Below are 24,002 nucleotides of genomic sequence, written 5' to 3' on the forward strand. Positions count from 1 at the left end.
AGTGAAAACAGCATTTTTAACATGGTCATTTTTGGTTACAAGTAGAATATACATTTTAAAAATTAATCTGATTTTCTGAGCAATCTTACATTAACAGGAACTGGGCTACTAATATAAAGAGTAAAGAATGATAAGCTCCAACCATTGCTTACTTAATCCCAGAAATTGTACTATAAGACTGCTATTATTTTGTGCAGGGTTTGGGAGGGTCCAAGACAGACTCACCCTGTGCACAGCATCCTGCATATGATCATATAGAATATTCAGGCAACCGCAGACTGCATGTAAGTAAAGCTCATTCCCATATCAGGTTAAACAATGCAGCACATAGAAACTACAGTGCAGAGGGCAGCGGACTCCTGGGCACAGGACGCCCCTGAGACATGGTGGGGAAATTAAAATGCTTGGCACTGAATGATTCAGGATGGATTTGTCTGGGATCAGTATCTTTTTGTTGATGAGCCGTATCTGTATCTACCCCTTTGATTTGAATTATGTTAGAGTTGTGTTTGGAATAAAGGCAATCATTTTATTTTGATCAATTTCACTTTTTTCATTCCCAGCTGCCATCTGTAAAGGTTGAATTAAAGGCTCAAGAATGATCCTAATCCGATTATCTTCAGAAATAAATGCCACTGAGTTTGACAAGGTTCTTGACGACACTCCCATGTGGTTCCCTCAAAAGCAGTGAAACCTCCTCCTGCAGGAGTAGAGCCAGCAAATTCTCCTCTCTTCCCACCAAGGGCAGCAACAGGAGCAGTAGCATCACTGGAACCATGGAAACCTTCCCAAAGCTGGGCAGCGCCCAGCAAAGCACCCCATGGCTCCAAATGTTGCAACAGTTCCAACAGCAGCAAGAGAGCTGGTTTTGTCAGCAAGAGCTACTACTGAATCCACAATTTTAATCCTCCCACATTATGTTGCTCTATCCAGGGTCCCAAGAGAGCATTGCAATGCTCCAAAGGGGCCTCAGAGATATTGTGGGGGAATTAAAATGTTGCATGCAGCACCGGTGCGTCCAGCTCTTGTGCAATGTTTACTTTGACATTTTTAACAAAATTGTCTCTGTGGCTATATAATTAATCATGTTAACAGTAACATGATTACTGGAACCATTTCCAGCACATCATCTTATTAATTCTCTGGGAATATTAGGGCATGGTTTATGTCTCTCCCCCTCACACACACTTACTGTCTCTGTGCGCTTTGGACCACAGATGGACTGTGTAGTTCTCACCTCATCCTGTTTGCTGTCCTGATAGCAATCCATTCCAAGACTTCTATTCTGAGTTCCATGAGATTTCCTGCCAGATAAGCGTGCATAATTCTGTAGCCTTAGACATGTATTACAGAGAATGTTAGCTACTGGGAAGTATAGAAATATAATTAATAGTAGTAATCAATAATTATTATATTCTGCAATCCCTCGTTCTAAGCCATTCTTTTTGCCCCATGTTCACTGTCAAAGTACTATCTACTTTTCTATTTTCTTTGTTTAGCACCAAGCATTTGTACTTCCCTGTACTGGCAGACACCTCATTTAATTGTTTGTTTGGAGAGGAGTGTCTTGTTTAATATTAAACACATATGGACTTTTTAAACCATTTGAGGCTAATGAGGCTAATTTTGAGAAATGCCTTTATCTTCTAACTGAATCATAAACAGTACAGTGTAGTACATACAGCTGTGGTGTTATTACTATTTCAGACAATAATACTGTAACTAGAGGCATTGGGAGATTTTTCATCAGCTTTTTTAATGTAACTGAGTTATGAGGAATAGAGGCAGTGCCATTAGCTGCCCTAGTAGATCTGTCTGGTTAAAATGCTGTTGTTTGAACATCTGCCTTTACCAGGGCTGGTTCTGGATATTTTGCTGGGGAATCCATTCCCCACAATGCATATAATCTCCTCTTCCTTTCCCTCTGTAATAGCCTGAACTTGCTCTGACATGCTCATGTACTAGAGGATGCCTGAGTGTCTTCTTTTACATATGATAGTCCTCTATGTGAAGGGTTGACAGAAGATTGTCCTCTGTTTTGTCCAACCCTCTGTTGGAAGGGCTGCCTGGTTTGGCTTAAAAATCAAACCGCATCAAGAGGAAGAGCTGAGCCTTGAAGCTTCCCATGGACAGCACCTGGGCAGCAGACAGACAGATCTTTGGGTTACAGTCTTCCTAACTAATTGTTTCCAAATTCACATACATTCACATAAATTAGAATATGAAAAAATGATCCACTCTTAACCTAATTAACTACTCCTTCTCCTTCTTTTGGTAATTCCTAAGTAGCTACTCAAACCACCTCAAGCTGGTGAGCTTGCATCAAGGAGGACTGTGACACACAATTTCATTTTGTGCAAGGAACTCAGCCAACTCTGAAGCGGTTCTGTACAGTATTCTCTTGCCATTGCTAATATCCCAGGGTGACCTACATAAAGAGTTCAGTAGACGAGTGTGAAATTTGTCACTTTAAATCTATCTCCCAAGCTGCTCCCTGGAGCAGGACCATCATGCCTCATATTCAGGCTAGTCTTTGCCTTCAGAAGATTCCCAAACTGTATTATTTTGCTAGTCCTCAAAGTTTCAGTTTTTACCCAACATTTGTTACTTTAAGTGCAAAAAAGAAAATAACTTTTTAAATGCCAGACTGAGAAGCTCTGTTTAAGCAGCAAAATAGGATACATGCATGGATCTTTTAAGAGGAGGCTGAATAGTGAAAAATTCAGGAAAAGTGTTAGTCATTTGTTGTTAGTCATCATTTGTTTATCTTCCATTCCATTATTTTCTTGCCCTCCACTTATTCTTGGTTTTGAAATCAGTTGTACCACTTTGTGTTATGTCTGTAAGTGTAGGATCTTTTATTTTTAAGGGCTTTCTATTCCTCCTAATGACTTACATTTTTCTTATATAAAAGTCATTGTAGATTCTGCTATCATTTACACAACTAACTTTCAGCCACAAGAATGAGTATGGAGGATATTGAGTAAGAAACATACAAACAAGGTGCTGTAGAAACATTTACTATAAAAAAAGCTGTGTTTGTTCTGAGAGAATGGAATCCAGATAACAAAAGCCTAGTAGGCAGATCTTTAGATGCAAATCAATAAATTGATAAGGGTCAGAGAGCTCTGTGAACAGACTGGGAATATATAATGCTGCTTTATTGCTGAAGTCATACAGCTGGTCAGTTCCTTGGACGTGGAATGCTGAAAGCCCCATGTAAGTGCAAGTTGTAGTATATTTTAATATTCAGTAGGGGCCAATTCACATAACTGGGTGTGGAAATGCCCTTGTCAACTAGACTTTATACAGAGAACTGTCATGATTTTTACAGTGTTCCTGGCAAACACTACAGCCTTGCTCCCACTCCCTACACAATTTCAGGGAGGAACAGTGGGAATTTATCCCACGTCCCTTGTGAAAGCACTCAGAATATCCTCATATTTAATTCCAAAGTAAGGTGCTTCTTGGTTCAGTAACTGAATAGTAAAGAGCCTGGTTTTGACCAAGACTTAATAGAATAATTCACAGCACAATCTACCCAAAAGTAAATCTAACTGAATTCCATTGGTCTTAATCCCAAGGTAGTGAGTATAGGACTGCATTCTTAAATCCTATCCTGCTCTACTTACGGTCATGATCAAATAAATGTACAAATTATGATGCCTCATCACTTCTGTAAACCACGTATTACTGAAAGATGACTAAACTCTTGGCATGCATTTGCTGTCTGAAGAATAATCACAAAAGAAATATGACATTAGTGAAAACATATGTTGTTGTAAAGGGGTTCCTATATATGAACAACAGCATTTAATAAGAAGTGTATTAATATGTATTGCCCTTTGCTGTAGGATCTAGGTGAGATTTTAGCTTATTATCCTATTACTATTTTCCCTCTTCTAGCAAAAAGTGTTCAGCCACTTGAGGATGTAACTTCCATTTAAAGGCTGCTAGGGATAGAAAATATTTTGTCTCCCTAGTGCAAGGGTGGAGAATTTTTCCTTTCCGTTGAGGACAGCATTCACTTAGGGGTTATCTGTGAGGGCCTACATGCTGGCAGTGTGTAGACTGTCCCCCCACTCCTCTCTCTCTCTCATACACACACACACACACACACACACACACACTTTCCAAGACTACGAGATTTGAACTAATTGCTTGCAGATGCCTTTTGAATAGAGGCAGACAGCTGCAAGCTAGACCCACAGGTTGTCCACCCCCGGTCTAGTGTCTATTGGAACTACTTCTTGTCTGAAATCCAGCCTTCCCTATTCCTTTAACTATAAGAAAAGAGCAGCAATTCTTTACGTTCTGCTAGAAGAAATATGCTTCTGAGAAAGATAGTTATATTTACAGCCGAGCCTTTATTTCATCCTATCCTATTGCTGTTCAATCCATTAAATTCTTAATTCTCAGTGTCCTCATGGGCCACCTCTGATATTTTGAGATCATTATGATCCAGAGGACCTCTTTTGGTCCAATCCCCAAATGGATGACAGTACATTTCTTCTAGCCATGTGACCGCTGACAATAAAATGGGGCCTAATCAGTTTCTCAGGGCCATGCTGGATTGTCACACCATTCACATCTTTAGCTGTTGAGGGAGTTCTCTTTCAATAAATAGTAACCTCAGGGTTGTGAACTGGATTGGGGCCTTGGCATGTTGAAGGGGGCACTTTATCACCACCAGAATCCTAGTCCAGCTTGCTGGTTCCAATGGGAAGAAAAACTTGCATTGGTGCCTGTGGGACATTTTCTATTAAAACAGCAATATCACCCCGACCCCCTTCCGATCACACAAGAAGTTCAAACATCAGTACTTCTCATTTGGGCTCAAGATCTCTCTCCAGGAAAAGAAAAAGAGGAAAAAACTCTACTTGCTGTACTTCCCCCATAACACCTCCCAGTTTCCTCATGAATGCTGGAACTTAGTCCATTCTGATTTAGGAAGAAAGAGAGTTTTAGGCCCAAAGTAAACCTGATCTTAGCTCCCCCTGTGTTATAAATGAGTTGTTGTTGAATTCTATAAAGTGAGTGGGGCAATTTAAATTAAGGATTAAAGAGGTCAGTGAAGGCATCTCCAGCCCATGTTTTCCCTCTCTGTTCACAAAGCCACCTCTCCCCAGCAGTTTTAACCCAGCAGGGCTCAGAAACTAGAGGTAGTCCCTGCTGGAGCTTGGGTAGGATAACCACCTGCAACTGTGTTATGTGAAGCAAGTCTTTTAATACCACATCGCAAAATTAAAGATAAGGTACAATTCTATGCATGCTTGGACAGAGGAAAGGCCCTACAACTTCCACAACCCGTTAAGCTTCTGTGAGGATGCTGGCAATTATATGACATTTTTGCCTACATTAACTTTCAAAATTCAAAAATTCCCTGAGTCACAAACTTATCTCTGGCAGTTGGGCAACACATAAAATTTAATTCAGAACATGCTGGGCATGGTCTAACCAGAATTCATTACTTTTAAGTCTTTTTAATTTCATTGTGGGCATTAAGCACTGAGTGTTAAAAGTGATTAATTTTGGCTAGGTTGTGCTAGTTAGCTTGGATACACAATCTGCTCCTTACATTTTGATTTCAAATTTGTCCAACTGGTTCCACGGCTACAGGATTTGATCCACCTCCACTTCCTGGATATCCTATCTAAACCCCCAGTATTAGTGAACACACTTTCTGCACGGCATTGCAATAGTACACGGCAGCAAGTTTCTTCCATTTCCCAAGCAGTGGCCAAAGATACTCATTTTATTTGTATGGAAGAAAGCCCTACATTGTTCAGATTCTTGTAATGCTGATCAGGATGTAAATCTAAGATCAGTGTTACAATTTTCACCAGCAAAGATTACTATATCATAAAATGGAGTCACACTGATGGTTAACAGTCCAGAGAATGATTTGATTTTAACTTGCATTCAGGAAACTTAAAAACCGGGGGGTGGGGGGTGGGTGGGAGTGCATATTCAGCACATGCTTTACATTGTCCCATATTTAGGGAATCTTTTGCAGTGCAAACAGGATTTAGTTTGCCATCATTTTGTACACTGAAACATATACAGCTGAACCTTGACTCTGATGAGTTTAATGTCCGCTGTTTGATTATTTGCATGTTTGCCATCAATAATTAAGTGGGCTACAATGCAGTGAAAATAAATAAGAGACTACTTGAACTTGGGTACAGAACATTCTTTCCTCATATACAGCATTCACACATCTTGGATTTAGGAGGTTATGTTTCCCATGCAGTCCCAATCCCCAGGACCATTTATTTTGAAATTCAACATTGCCAAAATTGCTACTTTTTTCTGGCAAGGTCCCTGTACTTTTACATGGTATGCAGAAATTTGGTTGAGAAATGATCTCCATTCCTGCATCCTCATGCCAAGAGAAGCTGCACTCAAATTAAATTTTTGTATGCCATGTGATTACTAAAGGTATGGGAGCAGGTTGCAAGAAATACCTTTGACTGAATTTGCACCCCAGGCAGAGTTGGTGAGCGGATCATTGCGGGGCCTACAAGCACTAGCAGGGCTGCCACATGTTTTACTGGCCTTCTGTTTATCCCTCTTAAGTCAGTTTGTTATTCAAAAATGCAGGATATTCTTGGCATGGACAAAAGTGCTGATATAAGCAGTCAAGGACTAGGGCATATATCAAAATCGTAATTGGAAGCCTTGCTCCATGTACCTCAGCCCTCAGAAGATAGGCAGATGGTTAGGGAAGACAGGGCCTTCTCAGGGGTGGCACACACACATTTGGTACATACCCCCCCCACACACACACATTCGGCTTGTGCCAACATTTCCACTGTTTAATAGAACCGGGTCTTTGATGGAAAATGATATGGTTCTGCCCTTTTAAAGACCTTGGGTCATTTTGGCCTAGATTGTTTTAGTTGTCAGTTGTGGTGGTTTCTTTATATTTAAATAGTTGTTAGCAGCAGTAGATGATCCCGCCTAGAGGGAAGGTGGGTTAGAAATGTTAACGGTCAAACCAATGTTTCCCTTCTTCTGCGAATCAAGTTCCCAATAAATATACAGGAAGCCCATGTTTAGTTGCTTTGTGGATTTTGTTGATAGAGGCTAACCTTACCGACGACCACCACCAAGCAGAAATTCAGCTGGTGAAGCTTTTCTCGGCACGGGACTGCTCCAAACATGCAGAGGAGCCGCACCAGGAGAAGAAAATTACAGATGGCAATCCTGTCGGGCGCTCGATCGGGCTGCGAGAGCCGCCGCCGAAGGGCTTGCAGCGGGACGCGTATCGTGCCCCGCGTGGTGCCTCCCGAAACACACGGTCGGGCGAGCGCGGCTTGCCCGTTCCCGGGCGCGAGGCGCGTCGGCTGCCGCGCGGCCGGCGCTCGTGTGAAAAGTCCTCGTGGCCGGCCAGGCAGCGCCGCCACCTCCCTCTCCCTCCCAGCAGGCGCTCTTTTTCTCTCTCTCCCAGCCAGTCACTCCGCGCCTGAGTTGAGGCGCGGCAGCAGCGCGTTTGGAGCCTCCCCCTCTCCTGCCTCGCAGACGGACGAAAGGGCTTGACTTGCCGGCTCTGGCGGAGGCGGCAGCGCCGGCTCTCGAGAGTTACTAAGCGCTGCCCGGCGGCGGCCATGGCCTCAGGCATCGGGCGGCGAGGCCGGGAGCGGGTGGAGCCCGGGGCGGGCGACGACGAGGAGCTGCCCGTGTACCTGGCGCGCCCAGGCACCGCCGACCAAGTGCCCCGCCAGAAGTATGGCGGGATGTTCTGCAGCGTGGAGGGCGCCTTCGAGAGCAAGACGCTGGACTTCGGGGCGCTCAGCGTGGGGCAGCGCGGGGCTCGCCGTGCCCCGTCGCGGCGCCAGGAGACACCACCGCCCCAGCAGCACCCCCCGGAGGCGCCCGCGGAGGAGCCCCTGGGCAGCGGCGTCGAAATCCGGGCCGCCTCGGGCAAAGAGCGGCTGCAAAACCTCGGCCACGAGGATTACAAGGTAAGGGGGGCGGGGAGAGGGGAAGCGCCCGGTGGGTGCCAGCCCTCCTCGCCCGCGGCCGCGGAGGGGCGCGGGGTCCCGCCACCGGGCGTGTGGGTGGCATTTAAAGGGTGACTCAACGCGGTGGGTGGGGGGAAGCAACGATGTGGCCGGGGAACGGCGAGGGAGGGTGGCGTGTCCGCTTCGAAGGGCTCTTCGCAGCCCTCTCCTGTGCCCACTTACTCGGGAGTAAAAAGCTACTTCCTTCGGAGCACTTGCTTCCCGGACGTGCAGCCTTCGGTGCAGAGCCGGGCTCGGTTGGAGTGTGTCTCCTGCCGTCCCCGAAAGGCACTTCTTCCGCCCTCGGCGTCATCTGCTTAGGATCTCTCATCAGCATCGTTTAAACATCTTGCCCTCGTTAAGCTGCGAAGTGTTAAAATTCTGCGGAGAAGTTGAAGGAAAACTGCACACTTTGGCCTCACGGTTTTACGGCCTGTTCCAAGGTTGCTGCGGTGGTGGTGACGATGGCTGTTACTACGGTTACTGTGAGAGGGAAAGAGAGAGAGAGAGAGAGAGAGAGAGACCCCTAGCCTTTGCTCTCGTCTCCTGAAGAATAAACTTGGCAATTTAATGAGGTGTGCGTGCGGCAGCTTTTGAAACATTTATGATTTTGAGGGATCCTCGTCTGTTGTATTTCCTGGCGAGTCCTAATCCGTTCTTGCAAGCTACAAGCAATTCAAATAAAATATTGGTGCTGTAGGGAATCTCAGAAGCGGCTCTGACTGTGATAAGTTCAGGGCTGCCTAGGGCTAAATTGTAGAGGTCACATGATCATATTCTGATTGTTATTCACCATCACTGTGAATGAACCCGTTGCTCATTCCAGCCAGTGTATGCTATATCTTCATTCTTGCTCACAGAGGTTGTGGTTAACCAAGAGGAGGCTCTACAACTTTCTTCTGTTTCTTTTCAAGAGAAAGAGGGAGAGACAGCTCTCCTTTACCATCAGCTTTTGCTGCACAAACTGTGTGTCAGCATTTTAAATGTTATTAATTTAAAAGCTCTATGTTGCAATTCCAAGAATGGTCAAATAAGCACACCATGAGCAAATGCAATGAACTTATGCCAGGGGTGGTTACTTCAAAGTCATTCCTCCTTTTTCCATTAGAAGGGATGAACTTGGAACATAATTCAAAAGGCCTTAATTTCAAAATCTTGATGCCGAGTTTATGCTTCTTAAAATAAAACAGAAACTACTTAAATGCTGCATCATAAAACCAGGCCCAGAAAAATACAGAAACTACTATTTCCTCCTCAAAGAGTGCTTTTGTTTTTTTTCTGAAAGAAATTGAAGAGCTTTGCATTATGAAACATTTTCTTTTAGAATGATAACATATTTAAAGTAGGATGTTCATCTATTGTTACTCAATCTTCTACCTACAAATGATTTCTGAAAACTATGTAATAGAGACTTTATAGAAAGACTAGACATGTACAATTTCTAGCAGTAATGAAGCCAAGGAAAAAAATATTTTTAATTCTCCCTGTAAGCTGCCAGCATACATAGCTCTTCAATATCTTACTAAAATTATTGATCTTGTCAGGTCTGTGTCTGAATAATAAAGATTGATTGATTGAACCATTGATGTAATGTATCTTTTACTGATAGACTAATATTATATGGAAGAAAATTTTTGACAGTTTAAGTTTTGTTCTACAGAATCCTGTGTTTCTAAGAATGTTCCGCTTAGATTCTGTAGCAGTTGATCAATTCTAATCTAAAACTGACACATAAAGGAAGTATTGTAAGTACCAGTATCAAATATTTTTCTTGGGCAAGGTGCTCAAGCAAGTGGATGTCATCGAGATTCATTTCAATGGGATTCAGGCCTCCTTATGGAACAGGAAATGCCTTGGTTGTCCCGTTCAGTGAATTTTTTGGGCGTGGGTCCTTTCAGTGGTTCTGGTCCTACTAGACAGACAATTCCAGAAAGTGGTTCTGGTTCTTAGGGATTATTGTTCTGAACTTGATAGTTATGCCATGGGATTGAACAGGGCTAAGTGTTATGCCCCCGTGCTGTTTATCATGAGCATGAAACTGCTGGGTGAGGTTATCTGTGGATGTAGGCTGAGGTGTCATTAATATGCAGATGGCAGACAGCTTTGTCTCCCTTGGATCAAATCCAGGTGAGACAGTGGCTGTTCTGAATCAGTGTCTGGGTGCATCAACAGACTAGAAGTGGACCGATAAACTGAAACACAATCCACACAAGATGAAAGTACTGTTAGTTGATGGTCCACCTTCTCAGGTGAGTAATTTTCAACCCATTCTGAATGGGGTCACACTTCCCCTAAAAAATTAGGTTCATAGTACAGTGGTGTTCCTATACCCAACACTGTCACTAAAGGCACAGGTGTACTCGGTCACATGGAACACCTTTTATTAACTTAGATTGATATACCAACTATGTCTTTTTATGAACAGGAGTAGCCTAGCTACAGTTATCCATGCTCTGGTAACCTCTAGGTTGGATTACTACAATGAGTTATACATGGGTCTGCCTTTGAACATGACTTCAGTTGCTCCAAAACAGGAAGTAAGATTGTTAATGGAGACTGGCCAGCATGATCATAATAAGCCAGTATTTACCATCTGTACTGACTGCCAGTCCATGTCTGGGTCTGATTTAAGGTGCTGGTATTAACAGTAAAAATCTTACACAATTTGGGGTTAGCTTACCTGAAGGATCAACTTCTCCCACATGTATCTGCCTGGACCCTAGAACATCAGCAGTACTTTTGAGGGGATTCAGGAAGAGGGCCTTTTATGTTGTGGCACCCCAACTATGGAAGGAGCTTCCCAGGCAGCTTCATTATGCTGTTTCCCGTAGCTGGTGAAGACCTTTTTATTTTTCCAAGAATTTTAACAGGAATTTTAGTTGCACAGCACTTTAAATTTTATAATGCATTTTAAATATTTGTACTTCTGCTAGGTTTTACTCTGGTTTTCAGTTTTATTCTGCTTCATTTAAATTTTATACTGTATACTGTATTTTATTCTGTAGTTTGTGTTTGAAATTGTTGTGAACCACCCAGGGAGCATTAAAACCGAATGATACAAAACTGCAATAAATAAAGTGACAGAACAGTATCTGGGTTATTTCAGATGTTTTGTTTAAAAACTTAATATTGAGGCTTGGCCCTATTGAACTCACTGCCAGCATTCTTCAACAAAGTTCTCGATTGCATCTCCCCACAAGGGCATGCTGCCTCAGCTGTAAAACATTTTAACTGTTGCCACTTGAATAAACCCCAAAAGAAATGCAGTAGTTTGGTTTCTGTCTGTAGACATGGAATTCATACCACTACTAGAGGCATGGCTTATTATTGTTACTTTACATTTATATCCCACCTTTCTTCCTCTTGTGAGCAACTCAAGGTTGGCTTCCATAGACCTCCTCCACTCCATTTTATCCTCACATTTTATTGATAATCTTTAAGCCTCTGAACTTGTTGGGGTCACAGTCCAGATTGGGATACCTTGAAGCTGCTATTGCAACTGGAGGGAAGCCCCTATTGGCTTCAAGAGTTTCCTTCCTGAGGCAATTAAAAACTATTGCAAATATATGTGTGATCTGAATCATGACCATGAGGATGGGAGACAAAAAGGATTCAAAACTCTCCTCCTTTCATATGGCAGTCCTGATCATGAGCACCAGCATAGAAGTATACAAAGGTCAATCATGTGTTAATGTCACATCCAGTTTGGCCATTATTGCATGTGCATTTACATTGGTGAAGGAGCTGAACCTTACTCCCAAGCATCTGAAATAGAAAACAATCCAGCAGCTGTATTGCTCTGTCAAGGGAGGTGTGAATTTGTGCAGTATTTAATTATTTCAGTAAGGCTGTTGGGTCCAGGTTCTGTGCAGTACAGGATTCCAGGTTAAAGCGTCTCTAACATAATCCACATCAGCTGCATCTTGAATGCCTCCAGTGTGGAAGAGCCCACGACTTCCCTAGGTAATTAGTTCCATTGTTGTACAGGCAATCCCCAGGTTACAAATGTCTGGGTTACGAATAGCCTATACTTATGAACAAACTGTCATAAAGACTATTAATTTTTTAAAAATGACTGCAAAAATTGTCATCATAGAGAGAAAGTGAAGGGAGAGAGGGAGACTGACAAAGCATGCCTTCGAGCCTCACCCATTCAGAGAGGGAAATCTCTGGCATTTCCTTGCCGCAAAGAGGGGGCACTGGCAAGTTTGGGCTGAGGGCGGGGCCTGAGATAGTCACAGTTTTTCCACTTCCATGGGGGTCCTGTGTCCCTAACCCCCACAAATGAGGAGGGCCTACTATACATGATCCAATTTACATACAAATTCGACTTAAAGACAAATTCCTGTTTTCTCAGGAATGGAACTTGTTTATAACTTGAGGACTGCCCATAATGCTCAGTTAGGACATTTGCCCTGATGTTTAGCTGGAGTTTGGCTTCCTATATCTTGAGCTCCTCCAATATAGGATGATTGAAAAGAGATCATGGTCCTTCTCTTTGTTACAATATTTAAAGTACTTGAAGAGTGCTATAATATCTTCTCCCCATCTTCTCAAGGGTATACATATCTGATTCTTTCAGTCTCTTTTCATAGGACTTTGCTTTCAGTCTCCTGATCATCCTTGTTGTTCTTCTCTAAACATTTTCCCATTTGTCTACATTTTTCTTAAACTTGCACCTCATCTTTGGAACTCTCTTCCAAAAGAGGTGCAACTGGCACCGTCTTTACCCTGTTTTCACCACCAAGTAAAGACCTTTTTATTCAGTATTTGTTTTTAGAATCATGTCTTTATTTGGTTTTTACTGCTGGTTTTATTTATTTATTTATTTATAAAATTTGTATGCCATCCAATTACTTGCATCTCTGGATGGCTTACAACATAAGTAAATTGACAACCCACTCTGGCTGCAAGTTAATAAAATGCAACAATAAAATACAATATTAAAACATATTAAAATATTGATTAAATAAAAAGGTCTTAACCTGGCGCCGAAAAACATAGTAACAGCACCAGGCAGAACTCTCCGGGGAGCGCATTGCGTAGTCGGGGCGTCACCGCAGAGAAGGTTGTATTGTTGTTTATTCTGTTCTTGCACTTTATATTAGTTGGATTTTAATATAATATGTAATTTATAATATATAATTTCATGTGTTTTTATGTGTTTTTAGATGACGTTGTTTTGTTTAGTATACTTATGCTGTTGTTTACAAATGCAGCAAGCAAGCAAGCAAACTGTGGTGCCCAGAACTGGCCACGGTACTCAGAATGAGGTCTAACCAGCGTTGAGTAGGAAAAAACTACTTCACATGATCTGGAAGTGAAACTTCTATTATTGCTGCCCAAAGTAGCATTTATCTTTTGTAGCCATGTCACATTGTTGGCTCATTTTCAGTTTGTGATCTACAAGAATTCCAAGATCCTTCCTGCTTGTAGTATTGTTGAGTCAGGTATTCCCCATCTTGTAAGTATGCATTTAGTTACTTTTTCTTAGATGCAGAATGTGGCATGTGTCTATATTCTGTTGTTATCAGCCCTGTGCTCATGTCTTCAGGGCATTAGCTATCCCACCCAATTCTGTGTCATCTGAAAATCTGATAAACATTTGCTGTACCTCCTCATCCTTTTTTTTTTAATTGAAGAACACTAGCTCAGTACTAGATCCTGTGGTACCCCATGTTACCTCTTCTCAGTTGGAGAAATTGCTATTGAAAGGCACTTTCGAGTCTGTTTCTTTAGCCAGCTGTGGATCCAATAATTGTAACATCTAGTTCTAATGCTAATGAGGATATTATGCGACCCTTTGTCAAAAGCTTTCCTGAAGTTAAGATATTTTATAGCAACAGCATTCTCACTGTCCACCAGGGAACTTACCCAATCAAAAAATGGGATCAGATTAGTTCACAGGATTTGTTCTTGACAAATCCATGCTGGCTTCTAGTAATCACTGCATCGTTTTTAAGGTGGTTGCAGAATGGCTACTTTATGATCTGATCCAGAATTTTTCCAGACGCTGATGTCAGACTAACCTATCTATGATACCCAGGTTTCTCTTTTTTACTGTTTTTGAAGACAGGGACTAGGATAGCCCTCTTCCATTCATATGACACTTTGCCTGGTCTTTCATGGTATGTCAAAGATAAAGACAGTGGTTCTGAGGGATTATGAGGAAGTTGGCCTCACTTGAAGTTCTTAATTAATGGGCAGAATTCTATTGGGCAAGGTACCTTCATGTACCTTAGAGCTCTTTAAACAGTGCTAGTAATTTGAATTGTGTTTAAAAACTAATTGCTAGCCAGTGTATATCATTAAGAAGTTGCCAGCTATGATGCTTCAGGTCCTTTAGTAACTTGGCTGTATTCTGCATTAGTTTACATTTCTGAATGCTTTTGAAAGGCAGTCCCAAGTACCATATATTGCAATGATCCACTCTAGATGTTTTGTATTTAAGTAAGATATCATTGCTCTAACAGATTAAACATGGATCTGTTAGCCCCATCCAGCATGATATTGACTTGAAGTTCATGTTTAAGAGTTTAACTACTTTACCTGGACTAAATAAGAAATAGAAAATTTGGCTATCTTTCCCATCTTGGTAATTCATTTTCCCAGAATAGATGTAGATAGAGCCACTTTCAGTTGCTCTGAAGAATTAGATAAAAAGTGAAGGAGAACAGTATTTGGTATATCTGATCTTTCATTGCTTTATATACCTCCAACACTGAGGTGGTTTGGCTGCAATGACTAAATCAGATCAGCATTAACACTGCAATACTAAACAGGCTCTCCTGGGAATAAGTCCTTTTAAATTCAGTGGGTAATAACTTTTAAGTAAATGTGAGGTAGGCTTGTACTGTAAGTACTTCCAAGAGCATGTTCCTGTGGCTTCCCTACAATGTCTGAGAGAGCCTTAGGATTATTTGGGGTCCCAGCTTCAAAGTCATCCAACTAATGTTCTCTGAATGGGAGCTGCTGTTTTGTCCCTCTTGCAGCTGGCATAGAAAGAACTATGAGGTTGGAAATCATTCTAAGAGAGGACCAAAGCAACATGCTGGGGGCAGGGGGAGAAGAAACTGTGACAAACAGCTTATGTCACATCTAAGTGGTGCCTCAGTCTCCTCCTTACCCCTTCTGTGGCACTTTTATCTAGGCTTCTGAAAATAGCCATTAGTTGAAATACCGCATGCAGGATGGTAGAATTTGCTGCTGTACCTCATGCCTCATTGGATGCGCAAATCAAGGATGGATGACATAGGGTCATGCCCTCCGACATTCAGAACTCTGAGTATTAACTCAGAATTTTAATGTATATTGAGAACTGGTAGAACCTGTGTTTCTACATTTAGTCAAAAGGATACTTTATTTATCCAAGAATCTACTTTTAGTCAAAAAGAAATTAAGATTGATTTTTTTTTAAATTTGAGATCCAGCCAATAAATACTACTTCCTTTGGCATATATTTTATTCTGTTAAAATTTTCCTAAGTAATTTTTCTGCAAAGTTGTCTTGTTCCTGACAGCTAGGTATAATTTTACGATACATAAGCTTTATTGCAATTGTAAATTACAACTTTGTTGCAGGATTAATCACAGGGATGATCTAGTTTATTGAGGAAAAATACTGCTCTGTCAAGGAGAAGTCAGGGGTTGCCAAATAAAACTTCAACTGAAAGATGAGTAAGGAATGATTAGTCAAGAATCTATTGCAGTGTGCAATTCTATTTTGCCATTGTTTAAATGTTTTGTTCTTTATGTTGAATCTGAATGTAACCTTAAGGTAAGGTATCTGCACGAAAGGTCTTTGTCTGATAAAGAAATATCTCAATGGGCATTATATTAGAATAGTTACTGGCAATAAATGCCTAAGTCACTGCCCAATTTGATGACAGTAGAATGAGGTGAGGAGGGGAAGCAACTCTTTCCTCCTCCCAACTTCACTTAAAGCAGGCTATTCAGGCCTAGCCCTTCCTGGGAATCTCTTTCCTTGCAATAGCATATCGTTTGCAGGCATTCCTTTTTAGCCACACCTTGCAGCTCTAAGCCATACATGGCCCAAGGTACCATGCTGAGTTTGGTGGAAAAAGATAGCAGTGCTTGTACCTGTGCAACACACTTGTCTTCTCATAGATCATTACTCTTTCCCTTCCATCATTCTGAACAGAGCATAAAATACAGGAGTGTTAGTGAAGCTGCTCCAGCTCTTTGAAGAGCTGCACTGCATTTTCAGTTTTTTCCTTTGTCTACCGCTTACTGTGGACTTGGACTGCGTAACAAAGGGGGCAAAGGGTGTGATGGGGGTAGTCATAGCCCTCCTCCAGCTTTCTGGAGCTCTTCTGTCATGCTGGGCAAAAAATCTGTACAAATGGAAGTCAGGAAGACTTGTAAGTCATAGCAAGAATTGTCTCTAGATGATTAGACAAGGGATTATGAAAGAGGTTCATTTCTTTTTATTTTTAGGCTCTTAATGTGTTTCTAATGTGTTGGTAGAAAGAGGGTAGGAGGAACTGGTCTGGTGGGAGGGCAATGCAGAATTTGCAAGTTGCTAGAGTACCCAGTTTCTAGAAATGGAAAGAGCATTAACTGATAATGTTTGAATGATCCTGTATCCTTCCATTTGTATGCTTTTAAAATCTATTTGATACCTGCAATTTTCCTGGTCCTGATGTTATAAATATTTATACTCTTTTAATAAGGACATTCCTTTTCATCTTTGAAAATATACTACTATAACAAGGAACTACAAACTCATGTGGAAAGTTCTGGGTGCTTAGTAAAACAAAGACATTTATGCAAGGAGTCAGATCATATGGGCTGTAGTGAGCAAAGGCTTTGGATTATTAGCTATTTTATGTTTCTTGGACAGGGTGGGATTGAGACAAATTGCTGACTGTGGAAAATAAATGCCTCAGCAGTACTAAAGGATTGTGAAAACAAGTTTTAAGAAATTACCTCCCCGAATACATGACATAACCAAGGGATTAGATAATCAGGAATGCATATGTTTAAGGGACCTTATTACAAGTACAACAGAGTCCTTATTTATTAGACACCCAGGAATTTAAAAAATACACAGAAATTAACTCTTGGGGTATACTACATGAATTCCAAATTAGAAGTGATCAGTTCATAGACTACAAATAAATGCCTACAAATTAAGTAAGAGGCTAAATGAGTAATACAGACATGCATGTGCAGGGTTTAAATGGTGGGTAAATTAATTCATAAGGCCTACTTGGCATCTAGACTACCATGCATGGAGGACTAAATTGCAGAAAGGTATGATGGATGGGGTTTAGAATGACCTAGCTTAGAGAGGTCAGGATTAAACAAATCTGAATGCCAGGGGTTTGAGGAAAAAAGAAGAGGATTCGGGAGATGCAGAAGACAAGATTGGAGAGACAAGGGAAACTTTACTATGGCGTGTTACTAGCTGGTGGTAGCAAACAAGATAGTCCTTGCACATGGTCACCATGGGAAAAGAGGAGAGCAGGAAAAATGCAGAAACAGAACCAGACACTCACAGTTCACTTACCAACACCTTGTGTACAACCTGCTCCTTCCAGCTTCCCATTAGGGAAATCAGAACAGCTCCACAAATAAGACAAAGGTGTTTGTTCCAATTGTATCAAGCAATTCCTCCAGAAGAACTGGCTGATGATAATGGACATGAAGGAACTGCACAGAAGAAGGTCTAACTGTGGCCCTTCATGCTGGATGATCAAGGCAAGGTTGGCCAGGCTTACAACTAGGAGTGAGTTGGAAGACAGCTCTTATCCTCTCACACAATTGGACATTTTCAGTACAGCTGGCCATTGTTAACCCTGATCTGTTCCTGCTTTTTCATTTTTTTTTTGGCTAGAAATGTCCTTCCTTGTCTTCTCCTGATGGAAGCAAAGGCTCTCTTTTGCAAATACATAAGGTGAAGATGCAAAATGCTCCTGGTGGATGGGCATTCCCTATGCCTAATATATCTCGGTGAGGGGCATTTAATTGACCAGTGCCCCCACTGCCAGGCTTTCATGAAACAGGAAGAGAAGCATCGTGGTGATTGCCTCCAAGCAGAACTGTGGAGCTCAGCTCTTAGAGCAGTTGATACCGCTAATCTGCCAGAGCTGCCCTGCCCATTGACTGCAGGATCTGCGTCCTCCAGTGTGTGTGCCCTTAAGCTGCGACCACCCCAGCCAGGAATCAATTGCCCCTTGCAACCTCAGGAAAAACCTGAAGTTGAAGAAGGTGAAGGAACTGACCAAAAGAACTAAGGACACAGAATTGAAGGAGACTTTAACCTCGAAACCTCGAAAAACAGTGGTAAACTGATACTGTCAGTCCAAACCTCTAGGGAGCCATTCATCCAAGCTGCCTCTTATCCAGAGCCAGTCCCAGTGCTGGAATCAGTCTCAGCCTTAGTGTCAAATGGAGAGATCTGGGACCCACAATCTGCTTGTCTTCCCTCCAGTGTCCTGGGGAGGATTTGCCCTGCCATCTCATCACCAGCATGCCTGCAGGTTGAGGGAACTGACCGATGAAGAGACCACTGCCACTCCTCTATTTCAGACTGAGACGGGGGATCTGCATACTTGGCTTTACTGAGGAATTTTCCACCAAGGGAGTTTCCACTATCAGGGCCCCTCTTATGACCCTTGGTATGGTCCAATCTATCATCTGGACATCTGGGGAATGGGGAGTGCTTCCCTGAACCGTCAGCATTCCAAATACCTTCAGCATCACCTCCTTGACCTCAACAGCCTGTTTCTTCAAAGGAGCCCTGAAGCATCCTGCCTCCTTCAACATGTTGCCATAGTGGCTGAGCTCTCCTTCCCCTGTGCTCACTAGCCCACCTTCAGCATCAGACAATGAAGATTCTAAATCCAACACTAAAATGACATTATCTGCTGCTCCAATCTCTTCTTCACCAAGTGCAGCTGTGGACACCATGGACCTCATATCTCCATCTGTGGACATGGGTTATTTCTCAGAACACATCTGAAGGATGGCTTGGGCCTTAGTACACAGCTGCAACTGGACAGGGTGTTGGATCCAGTTTTTGATGCTGTCTGGACAAACCAGTCGATGTTTGTTGCCATTCCCTTCCTTCTGACCCTGCTCCAAAAGTCCAGCAATATTAGAAGGCCCTGTCTACAAGGTCATCAATGTCAGGAGAGCTGGAGAACATGTACTGGGTGCGGTAAAAGGATGTGGCCTTCTTGTTTCAACACCGAAAGCTAAACTCTGTCATGATGGCATTGGCTCAATGAAGGTTTCAGCAAGAGCATTCTGCACCATACAACAAAGAAGGACTGGATGTGCTGGGAAGATGTATCTGTGCCTCCTTGGCTTTGGGACTCAGGGTTTCTGAATACCAAACTACCATGGTAAGGGGCCAGCTTTTCCTGTGGGAGAAGCTGTGGATCCTTTGTGACCATCTCCCAGAACAGCAGAGGGAATTCACCAGGGTCTTCCAGTCAGAGGCAGTGCCAGGTACCTGGTGGACTGTGCTGCAAAGGTGATGATCAGTACACTGATGTTACAGTGCCATGCCTGGCTATTCTAGTCTGGTCTCTCACAAAAGGTCCATTCCCAGCTTGAAGACCTGCCCTTCGACAAAGACAGGCTATTTAATGCAAGGACCGATGAGTGAATGGACAAGGCATGGATCATAGTGAGGAAGACGGGGATTTATCTGTCCTCAAGACCACATAAGTGGTTCCTTGATCCCGACTGGATATAATACTGCATTTTACCAATCCATTTTTTGACAGATGTAAGGTCAGTGCTCCTCCTTACAACAGGGACAGAGGTGGTCCAACTATGATTGCCATAAGCAATGACTAGATCCTTGGGCTGATTCCATATCTCCTCCTGTTATGTTTCCTTTTGATTTTGAGGACTGTCTCTCCTAGCAGTGATTTCCTCCTTCCTTGATATGGTCCATGGTTCGTCAGTTTTCTCACAGCCTTTCTGTAGGTGCTTGTTAAGGGATCTGAAAAGCATTGTCCTGCCTTCTCAAATGCTGGCACTGTCACGGAGCTTATTGGTGTACTTGCAAAACATTAACAAGAACACTCAAGCCTACTGTTGATCTCCATCCCTTGTCCTGGAAAGTGACTTTTTTGGTGGCTATCACATCTGCTTCTCAGTCCAGTGAGTTCTGTGCTCTATGGGTCAATCCCCCATACCTCATCTTCTGTAGACACAAGGTGGTATTGCATCCAGTTCCTTCCTTCCCTCCCAAAGTCATCTCAATTTGTTTAAATCAGGACATTGTATTACCAGCCTTTTTTTTTGCATCCCAGTCCAACCTGATAGAAGATATGCTACACTGTCTGGACATGTGTAGTTTGTTGGCAGAACTGAGTCCTTCTGTAAAACACAAAAGCTCTTTGTTTGTTATAGAAGCAAGACAAAGGAACAGCCCCTTTCCTCAAATAGCTTGCAGCTTGGGTGCTGTGAACAATTTCATTGGGGTATCAACTCTTAGTACTGCAACTCCCAGTAAAACTGAAAGCCGGCTCAGTGCAAACAGTGATGACATTGACTTCTGTCCATGCTGGGATTTCTTTGCCACATATTTGCAAAGTAATTTTATCTCAACCCAATCATAGTATTTCACCATAATATGTTTGGTCTTTAGATGCACAATAAGTAACAATGGTTAGTTCTGTTGCTTCTCTATACTACCACGGCTAATCGTGTTGTCTGAACATAGGGTCATGCTTTCTGCAGTCCTGGTACACAACTACCACAGAGTCTTCTGGAAACAGTAGCAACTGCAGGAACCATTCCAGCTGTCCAGCCTCTATGTGTGGACCAGTTAAGAAGTGGTGGGCAACATAGGCAGGGGGTGATGCAGCTTCGGCTTAAAGTTCAGGCTCAGTGGCTAATAGGATGCATGTCAACAGTGGGTGGACTGAGCAGGGAGGATGGAAACTATGATAAAGTCAAAACCACTTGATTGTCTGTCAGGTAGATCATGATGGTTTCATTAGGAGATTTTGGCAAAGCAGTGCCTGCCTGTGGAAGTCAGAAACAAAGTGGTTTCAGAAGCAGCCTGGTGCATTGCTTTGAGTTCAACCAAAGCAAAGAGGAGAAAACTTTGATCCAGCTAGACAGAAGTTTCAATAGAATAAAATCTGTTTCTCAAACTTTTCTCAGGATGGTCTAAATCTAATTAAAATTATAATTCTTTATTATGTTGCTTGGGAGTAAAGAATCTTTGATGATTCACTGTGCTTATCAATAATTTTGAAATGCCTTGGAGGAATGATTCTTTGACTAGAGATGTGTTCATATCTAATTTCTGATTCCTCTGTCCAATTCAGTTGTGAGTCAATCTAGTAGTGCTGCTCGGTTAAACCATTCTAGATCTGGACATGGATACATGACTAAATGTTAGAAGCTTCACAGCAAAATTGCTTGCTAAATACTTTTAAAATTCAGTCAGTCTCATAAGTTCTTAAACCCTTAATTTACCAATGTATGGTCTGAATTTGTTGAAGTCACAGTGTTAAGTGCTGCAGAATATTGGGATGAAGTGTTTCTTGGACATTAGGGTCAAGCAGGCTAACAACTCTGCCACACCGCTGCTGGTATTAGGCATTTGATCTAGCTTACTACTCTAAGCAACATCAGCACTAGTACAATTTGGAAAATAATAATTGTAAAAGTTCTTAACACTAATGTGAATATATGATATGCTTGTTTTGATCACCAGTTTTATTTTCCTACAGAGGCAACTACTTCTGCCAATTCAAGAATGTTGTATATCTATATGTAAAAAGCTAACTAGCTACATGGTGATGAGGGTTTCCTGGTGGTCCAGTGGGAAAGAAAATCATGTAGTCAAACTAAAGAAACAGATTGACATCTTTGTAAAGAAGGAAGTTTTCAATGCAGAGGGCACATAATTTAAAATCATACCCTGCAATCATAGATATCACAGAAACACATATTCAGAAAGGAAATCAAGGGATATAATAAATGAACACCTGATTCTAATAGTAATACCCCATTCTCTCTATATGTAACTGAGACTCAGCACTAACATAAAATATAAATGTAAATCTTTTTCAGGTGTTCTATATCCAAACAGAATAAACACAAGGAAAAGGAGTACTCACATGTTTGCATCCCCCTTTCTTTATAGAGGGTGTCTGTCTAAAGAGGAGAAAGTCTTGTATCTTGGAAGGTCCTTCATGTGAGCCAGTATTCTGGCTCATGTCTTCCATGTTCAGACAGTTAGGATCCACAAATACAGGATGCCAAAATGCATAAGGAGGTGGGCTGGAGCACACCCTTTGATCAGGTGTTGTCCTTTTTTGGGTATGAAATGCCTAAATAGGGTTGTAGAATCATTTGGTTTTGAAGAGAGATGTATGAATAATGTGAACTACAATTTAAATCAGTGTGTGTGTGTGTGTGTGTGTGTGTGTGTGTGTATAACCCACATCTTCATGTTTGGCATATTCCACAGTACTCATTGTCATTGTGTTGTGTTCCAAATGCACTAATTTATTGTCATCTCTGGAATACATTGCATTACAGATCTTGAATCCAGTTGGGCTCCCAGGGCACTGCTGAGCTTACCATGACATTTTCATTTGTGGCTACAATATGAAGAATCCAGTGGGGTGTTTATGCCCTCACAAATCTATTCTGCCCTGCCAATTCCATTGTGCAAGCAGGACCTACTGTTTATGCAAGGAAGATTTATTACATCCTAGGGAAATCCTCAAAACAAGCATAAACATTCTTTTCTGGAAGAGTTTGGTCAGTGGGTCTCCTTTATGCAAGCCCTGCAATCTGCCTCTTCCAGAAATGAGTATTTCTGCTTGTTTTGGGTTGCCCCAGAAGTGCTGAATTGCCATTGTGCAAGCAGTGGGAACTGGTTGTGGAATGGAATTGGCAGAGCAGAAGAGAATTGGCAGAGGTGAAAGCACCCCACTGGATTCTGCCCATTATAAATAAGCAGCACGTGCCCTTTGTAGGGATCTAGGAAGCATTAACCAGCTTCCACCAGGATTGACTTTTCTTCTTTCAGTCAATTGAGGCTGCATCCAATTACTAACTTACATGGGAATCTGTCCTCAGATAGCCTGCTGAATAATTCCCATGGCAACATTTTGTGTGAGGCACTTAGCCTACTTACAGACCAGTGCTAAATAAATCTTGCAAAAACTTACTCCAGGTAACAATTATGTCCCTTAAAACATTGTGATCCAGCCAGGTGAACTACAGAGGATAAAACTTGAGCTCTTTAAATTTTTCTGCAATATGTCACGGTCCACTATTAAGTGGCTATATTTAGAAATTCAGTCCTGAAGTATTAAAGTTACCAGTAACTGGTTAATGCATAGGTCTTTTGTGCCAGGGTTCTAATAGTCACATTTCTATGTGCAGCAGACAGAAAGACAAAATTACAAACCTCATTTTCTAGAATACTGTGCTATTATCTGATTAATGGTTTGGACATGACAGGAAAAGACAACAAAACATAATATTGTATAGTTCATTGATCTGAGTTTTATCATTGTAACATTTCTCCTAACTGCTGGCTTTGGGAGTACTGTTGGCAAGATCATTCCAGGGAGAGCTTGAGTGTCATCAACAACTTATATCGAATTCCTGGAACACAGTGAGATTGTTGCTGTTGGTATATTTCTTCTACATCTGGCACTAGAGTCCGACATTATCATCTCCCTTGAATCACCATACCTTCAGGTGTACTGAATTTACTGAGGGCTTGGGACTTCACACGTAGCCATCTCCACTGTCAAGCAAAGTGCTATTTTGGGCTGCTTTATTTTTCATTTAAAACATTTGTATGCCACCCAATTCTGCCACAGCACCTCTGGGCGGCTCACAGTCATAAGATAAAACACAATAAAAAACAAATTACAGCACATTAAAATACAGTGTTAATAGGGATAATAATTACTTCCAAGTCACAAGAAGTAGTAGTTCCCCTATACTCCTCACTAGTCAGACCTCATCTGGAATA

At 42.0% G+C, this 24,002-nt stretch overlaps 1 protein-coding gene across 1 annotated transcript in view; it reads left to right on the forward strand.

Moving 5' to 3' along the window:
• The first annotated feature begins 7,595 nt into the window (after window positions 1–7,595).
• The window catches only part of DPYSL3 (dihydropyrimidinase like 3), a 79,939-nt gene continuing 63,532 nt past the window's right edge, over window positions 7,596–24,002 (forward strand). Inside the window, exon 1 of the mRNA XM_044454130.1 lies at window positions 7,596–7,967. Within this exon, the coding sequence (XP_044310065.1) occupies window positions 7,611–7,967 (357 nt within the window). The 5' untranslated portion in view covers window positions 7,596–7,610. The remainder of the gene's footprint in view (window positions 7,968–24,002) is intronic.

The sequence above is a fragment of the Varanus komodoensis genome, unplaced genomic scaffold (assembly GCF_004798865.1).
Source record: "Varanus komodoensis strain SLA01 unplaced genomic scaffold, ASM479886v1 scaffold7_3, whole genome shotgun sequence".
Classification (NCBI taxonomy): Eukaryota; Metazoa; Chordata; class Lepidosauria; order Squamata; family Varanidae; genus Varanus; species Varanus komodoensis.